A 6984-nucleotide genomic window follows, 5' to 3' on the forward strand; every position below is an offset into this window, starting at 1 on the left:
GTGCACCAAGAATTGGAAAGTTAAACGTAGCGTGGGTGGTTTCCCAATATTTTGTTCCATGTGGAAAATGGGTTGAAAAGCGTCAGAGTTTCCCCGGGCGCCTGCACTGACCTGGGTGTCGTCTGCACCAGCGGCTTCCGCGTGGCCCGGAAGGTGACGAAGGCCGTGACGGCCGAGAAGAGCACCCAGATGACCAGGAAGCGCCACCACGAGAGCTTCACCGTGAAGTACAGCGGCACCACCCACATCTGGAAGAGCGTCACCATCTGCGGGGACAGGGACGGCCACCCCCAGCTGCGGGACACCCCTCGGCAGCGGGACACCCCACGGCTCCGGCGGCTCCGGCGCTTGGAGCGCTCGGAGCACTCAGAATGCTCGGAGCGCTCAGGGCACTCGGACCACTCAGAGCGCTCAGGGCACTTGGAGCGCTTGAAGCACTCGGGGTGCTCGGACCGCTCAGAGCACTCGGAGCGCTTGGAGCACTCGGGGTGCTCGGACTGCTCGGAGTGCTCAGAGCACTCAGACCGCTCGGAGCGCTCAGGGCACTCGGAGCACTCAGGGCACTTGGAGCGCTTGGAGCCCTCGGACCACTTGGAGCACTCGGACTGCTCAGAGCACTCGGGGTGCTCGGACCGCTCAGAACGCTCGGAGCACTCAGACCGCTCGGGGCGCTTGGAGCCTGGCACAGCGCTGAGAATCCCGAGGAGCCGGATGGTGCCACCCCGGAGCCAAGGAGAGGGTCGGAGCCCAGGGAAACAGCAGGGTCTGGGGCTGGAGAAGGGCCCGGAGGAAATCCCGCTGGGAAAAGGGGCAGGAAGGGCGCCCGCACCGGCCTTGTCACGGGCCGGGAAGCTCCGCGTCCCCTGGGAGATCCTGGGATTAAACACGAGTTTGGAGCGAGGTGAGGGGCACGGAGCTGCCTCGGGACACCCGCGGCCACGTGGGAGCAGGAACGGCCTGGGGAATTCCGGGGGAATTCCAGGGATCCCATGGCGAATTGCAGGAGTTCTGTGGTGAGTTACAGGGATTTCATGCAAATTGCAGGAATTCCATGGCAAATTACAGGGATTTCATGGTAAATTGCAGGAATTCCATGGCGAGCTACAGGGATTTCATGCAAATTGCGGAATTACGTGGCGAGTTACAGGGATTTAATAGTAAATTGCAGGAATTCTGTGGCAAATTACAGGGATTTCACGGTGAATTGCAGGAATTCCATGGTGAGTTACAGACATTTCATGCTGAATTGCAAGAATTTCAGGACAAATTGCAGGAATTTCAGGCAAATTACAGGGATTTCAGGACAAATTGCAGGAATTTCAGGCGAATTACAGGGATTTCATGGCAAATTGCAGGAATTTAATGGCAAATTGCAGGAATTCCATAGCAAATTACACGGATTTCATGGTGAATTGCAAGAATTCCATGGCAAAGGAATCCAATGGCAAATTATAGGAATTCCGTGGCGAGTTACAGGGATTTCATGGTGAATTGCAGGAATTTCGTGGCAAATGACAGGGATTTCATGGCAAATTGCAGGAATTCCGTGGCAAATTGCAGGGAATTCATGGTGAATTGCAGGAATTCCGTAGCAAATTGCAGGGATTTCATGGTGAATTGCAGGAATGCAATGGCAAATTATAGGAATTCCGTGATGAGTTACAGGGATTTAATGGCGAATTGCAGGAATTCCATGGCAAATTACAGGGATTTCATGGTGAATTGCAGGAATTCTGTGGCAAATTACAGCGATTTAATGGCAAATTGCAGGAATTGCATGGCAAAGTACAGGGATTTCATGGTAAATTGCAGGAATTCCATGGCGAGCTACAGGGATTTAATGGCAAACTGCAGGAATTCTGTTGCGAGTTACAGGGATTTCAGGACAAATTGCAGGAATTTCAAGCAAATTACAGGAATTCATGGTGAGTTAGAGGGATTTCATGGCAAATTGCAGGAATTCTGTGGCAAATTACAGGGATTTCATGGCCAATTGCAGGAATTCCGTGGCGAGTTACAGGGATTTAATGGTAAATTGTAGGAATTCCACGGTGAGTTACAGGAATTTCATGCGAATTACAGGAATTCCGTGGCGAGCTACAGGAATTCCATGGGGAGCTGCAGGAATTCCATGGATCCGCCACCTCGGGCAGGGCCGGGGAGGTCCCGCCGCGGTCCCCGCTCATTCCAGCCACCCGGACGCGGGACACTCACGTTGTAGGAGCGCGGGTGCCGCTGCTTCCACTGCACCAGCAGCAGCTGCGCGACGACCAGCGTGGCGATGAGGATGAGCACCATCTCGGCGTGCATGGCCTCGTGGCCGCGGTGCTTGGCGTGCATGCGCGCGTGCTCCACCCTGCAGCGGCAGCGCGCGCTCAGCGTCGGCCCGCATCCGCGCGGGATCGCGCCCCAAAACGCAGGGGGATTTGGGGGCTCCGGGAGGATTTGCCGGGGTTGGGAAAGGCCCGCGGAGCCCGCGCGCCGCTTCCCAGTGCGGAGGGAGCTCCCTATGGATGAGCGCCCGCGGACGGCGCTCCGGAGCGCCCGCGCCGGCCAGGAGAGCAGCGGGAGCCCGAGTGCACGGCCGGATCCGCCAGGGGCACCAACAGGGCCCGGGGCAGTGGTAGGAGCGGGGCCCGTCGTGACGGCACCGCTCGGAGCACTCGGGGCACTCAGAGCGCTCGGATCGCTCAGGGCACTTGGACCGCTCAGAGCACTCGGGGCGCTCAGAGCACCTGGGGCACTCAGACCGCATGGGGCACTTGGAGTGCTCAGACCACTCGGGGTACTCGGGGCACTCAGGGCACTTGGAGCACTCGGAGTGCTTGGATCGCTCAGAGCACTTGAGGCGCTCGGGCCACTCGGAACGCTTGGAGAGCTCAGAGCACTCGGACCACTCAGGGCACTTGGACCACTCAGAGCACTCGGGGCGCTGGGAACACTCGGGGCACTCGGACCACTCGGGGCGCTCAGAGCACTTGGGGCACTTGGTCCGCTCGGGGTACTCAGGGCACTTGGAGCACTTGGACTGCTCAGAGCATTTGAGGCACTGGGAACACTTGGAGCACTCAGAACACGCGGACCACTCGGGCCGCTCAGGGCACTCGGACCACTCGGAGCGCTTGGGGCACTTGGGGCACTCAGAACACTCGGGGTGCTCGGGGCACTTGGAGCACTCGGAGCGCTTGGAGCATTCGGAGCGCTTGGAGCACTCGGGGTGCTCGGACCGCTCAAAACGCTCGGAGTTCTTGGAACGCTCGGGGCACTCGGAACGCTCGGGGCACTCGGAACGCTCGGAACACTCGGAACGCTCAAGCACTCACCTCCATCGCTCCTCGGGGGACAGGTGCGACAGGTCGACCTGCAGGGAAGGCAGAGCGGCGCTGAGCGGGCGCCCCGCGACGCCGGTTCCGTGTCCCCTTCCGCGGGGAATCCCGCTCCGTGGGGCTGCCCCGCTCCGCCGGGTATCCCGCTCCATGGGGTTTCCCATTCCACGGGGTTTCCCGTTCCACGGGGGATCCCGCTCCATGGGGGATCCCGCTCCATGAGTTATCCCTGTCCATGGGGGATCCCGCTCCACGGGGTATCCCGCTCTGCCGGGTATTCCCCTCCATGGGCTACCCCCTCCACAGAGTATCCCGCTCTGCCAGGTATCCCACTCCATGGGTTATCCTGCTCCATGGGTTATCCCGCTCCACGGGTTATCCCCATCCATGGGGTATCCCACTCCACGGGTTATCCCGCTCCATGGGTTATCCCCTGACAGCTCCGTGTCCCCCTGGACACTGCCAGCTCCGTGTCCCCCTGGACACCGGCAGCTCCGTGTCCCCGTGTCCTGCTGGACACCAACGGCGCCGTGTCCCATGTCCTGCAGGACACCGCCAGCTCCATGTCCCTGTGTCCCCCTGCACACCGATGGCCCCGTGTCCCCATGGACACTGCCAGCTCCGTGTCCCCGTGTCCCACCGGACACCGACAGCTCCAGGTCCCCATGTCCCCCTGGACACCGATGTCCCCATGTCCCTGCATCCTGCTGTCCCCGTGTCCTGCTGGACACTGATGGCCCCATGTCCCATGTCCAGCTGGCCCCGTGTCCCCATGTCCTGCTGGCCCCGTGTCCCCATGTCCTGCTGGCCGGGCCAGAACCGGCCCTCCCGGGGAGCTGGGACGCTGTGCAGCGCGCAGCGCATGCAATGCAGAGCACATAGAGCATGCACTGCATGCAGCATGCGCATGGCATGCAGTCATGCAGGCATGACAGGGAACATGGGGATGTGATGGGGACGCGATGGGGACACAGGGATGTGACGGGGAACATGGGGACGGGACGGGGACACGATGGGGACACGGGGACATGACGAGGACGCGATGGGGACACCGGGGCCGTCAGGGCCCCCTTCCCGCAGCCCTGGAGCGGCCGCAGGGACCCCGCGGTGCCAACGTCCCCGCGCCGGTGTCCCCGTCACGGTGCCAACGTCCCCCTGTCCCCACGCATGGCCCCGATGTCCCCGTGTCCCCACACACGGTGTCCATGTCCCCATATCCCTGCACCAGGTGCCAACGTCCCCGTGTCCCTGTGCCCAGCACCACTGTCCCCATGTCCCCATGCACGGTGCCAATGTCCCCCTGTCCCCACACCCAGCGCCAACGTCCCCATGTCCCCACACACGGCGTTGATGTCCCCCTGTCCAGCTCTGATGTCCCCACACACGGTGCCAACGTCCCCCTGTCCCCACGCACGGCGCCAATGTCCCCCCATCTCTGTGCATGGTGCCAATGTCCCCATGCATGGCGTTGATGTCCCCTTGTCCAGCTCTGATGTCCCCACACCCAGTCCCAATATCCCCCTATCCCCTTGGTTCCAATGTCCCCATGTCCAGCTCCAATGTCCCCACACCCAGTCCCAATGTCCCCCTGTCCCCACACATGGTGCCAACGTCCCCATGTCCCCACACATGGCCCCAATGTCCCCATGTCCAGCTCCAATGTCCCCCTGTCCCCGTCCCCAGCACCAATGTCCCCCTGTCCCCACGCACGGTTCCAACGTCCCCCTGTCCAGCTCCGATGTCCCCCTGTCCCCGTCCCCAGCACCAATGTCCCCCTGTCCCTACACATGGTGCCAACGTCTCCATGTCCCCATGCATGGTTCCAATGTCCCCCTGTCCCCACACATGGTGCCAACGTCCCCACGTCCAGTGCCAATGTCCCCCTGTCCGCACACACGGTGCCAATGTCCCCGTGTCCAGCTCCGATGTCCCCATGCCCAGTGCCAACGTCCCCCTGTCCCCACACACGGTGCCAATGTCCCCATGTCCAGCACCGATGTCCCCACACATGGCCCCAATGTCCCCCTCTCCAGCTCTGATGTCCCCACACCCAGTCCCAATGTCCCCCTGCCCCCATGCATGGTGCCAACGTCCCCATGTCCAGCTCCGATGTCCCCACACGCAGCGCCAATGTCCCCCTGTCCCCATGCATGGTGCCAACGTCCCCATGTCCCCACACATGGTGCCAACGTCCCCATGTCCCCCCCATGTCCCCCCCATGTTCCCCCCGGGTCCCGTGTCCCCCCGGTCCCCCTATGTCCCCCCCATGTCCCCCTATGTCCCCCCATGTCCCCAACACCCCCCCCGTGTCCCCTCCATGTCCCCCCGTGTCCCCCCCATGTCCCCTCCATGTCCCCCCCATGTCCCCCCGTGTCCCCCCCATGTCCCCCCATGTCCCCAACACCCCCCCCGTGTCCCCCCGTGTCCCCCGGCCCCGCCCCCCGTCACCTCCTCCGCGTCCCGCTCCAGGGCGCCGCCAACCTCCACTTCCAGCACCGCCGCCATCTGCCCCCCCCCCTTCCCGGCACCGGCCAACCGCTTCCGCCGGCCTCCGCCAATCGCGGGCCGCGCCGCGGCGGCAGCGGCCAATGGGCGAGCGCGGCGCCGGCGCGCCCGCCAATGGGGACGGAGGAAGGGCGGGGGCGGCGTCACGGGGGGGCGGGGCGGCCGAGCTGTCACGGCGAGGGCGGCTCGGCCGGGGCCGGCGCTATGGGGCGGCCGCGGGGGGGCGCTATGGGGCGGGGGGGGCGCTATGGGGCGGGAGGGGCGCTATGGGGCGGGGGGGGCGCTATGGGGCAGGGGGGGCACTATGGGGCGGGAGGGGCGCTATGGGGCAGGAGGGGCGCTATGGGGCGGGGGGACAGGGAGGGGGGACGTGGGGGGTGTTGGGGATGTGGGGGGGGCACGAGGGGGGACCTGGGGAACAGGGGGTACCGGGGGGGGGGGCGTGGGGGTAGATGGGGCCTTGGGGGGCAAATGGGGGCGCTGGGGATGGGGGGAGCCACGTGGGGCTGGGGGGGCAGGATGGGGGGCACCATGGGGCGCTGTGGGGCAGGCCGGGGCCGTGCCCAGCCCGGTGCCGGTGCCGCTTCCCGGGCGCGCGGGGGGACAGGACGGATAAACCCGGCTGCTCCTGACCCCATCCCGGCTCCATCCCGGCCCCATCCCGGCCCCATCCCGGCTCCATCCCGGCCCCATCCCGGCTGCTCCCGACCCCATCCCGACCCCATCCTGGCCCCATCCCGACCCCATCCCGGCCCCATCCCGGCTGCTCCCGGCCCCATCCCGGCCCCATCCCAGCTCCATCCCGGCTGCTCCTGGCTCCATCCCGGCCCCATCCCAGCTCCATCCCGGCTGCTCCTGGCTCCATCCCAGCTCCATCCCGGCTCCATCCTGGCTGCTCCCGACCCCATCCCGGCCCCATCCCGGCCCCATCCCGGCTCCATCCCGGCCCCATCCCAACCCCATCCCGGCCCCATCCCGGCCCTTCCCCTCTCCCGGCTCCATCCCAGCTCCATCCCAGTGCCATCCTGGCCCCATCCCAGCTCCATCCCGGCCCCATCCCGGCCCTTCCCCTCTCCCGGCGCGGGACGGGGCCGCAGGAGGCGGCGATTTGGGGAAATCCAGTTTATTTACACGTAGAAAGGCTGTTAAAAGG

The 6984-nt window shown here is 64.5% G+C and overlaps 1 protein-coding gene across 1 annotated transcript; it reads right to left on the reverse strand.

Moving 5' to 3' along the window:
* Window positions 1–20: 20 nt before the first annotated feature.
* On the reverse strand, window positions 21–5836 carry LOC148592701 (E3 ubiquitin ligase RNF121-like). Its single transcript, XM_088534056.1, has 4 exons — window positions 5775–5836; window positions 3324–3361; window positions 2215–2356; window positions 21–266 (listed from the first exon to the last, which is right to left on the reverse strand). The coding sequence occupies exons 1-4, from the start codon at window positions 5829–5831 to the stop codon at window positions 21–23; spliced, it is 483 nt and encodes a 160-aa protein (XP_088390182.1). The 5' UTR covers window positions 5832–5836.
* Between the last annotated feature and the right edge of the window lie 1148 nt (window positions 5837–6984).

The sequence above is a fragment of the Tinamus guttatus genome, unplaced genomic scaffold (assembly GCF_059628265.1).
Source record: "Tinamus guttatus ecotype Peru unplaced genomic scaffold, ASM5962826v1 Tinamus_guttatus_pri_ptg000533l, whole genome shotgun sequence".
In the NCBI taxonomy this organism is placed as follows: domain Eukaryota; kingdom Metazoa; phylum Chordata; class Aves; order Tinamiformes; family Tinamidae; genus Tinamus; species Tinamus guttatus.

Bases quoted from the DNA above. Each gene is read 5' to 3' on its own strand.
- LOC148592701 (XM_088534056.1), bottom strand. From the start codon at position 5,831: ATGGCGGCGGTGCTGGAAGTGGAGGTTGGCGGCGCCCTGGAGCGGGAC. The intron at 3,362-5,774 runs GTGACGGGGGGC...CCTTCCCTGCAG, and splicing joins TGGAGCGGGACGCGGAGGAG to GTCGACCTGTCGCACCTGTC. The intron at 2,357-3,323 runs GTGAGTGCTTGA...CTGCCGCTGCAG, and splicing joins TCCCCCGAGGAGCGATGGAG to GGTGGAGCACGCGCGCATGC.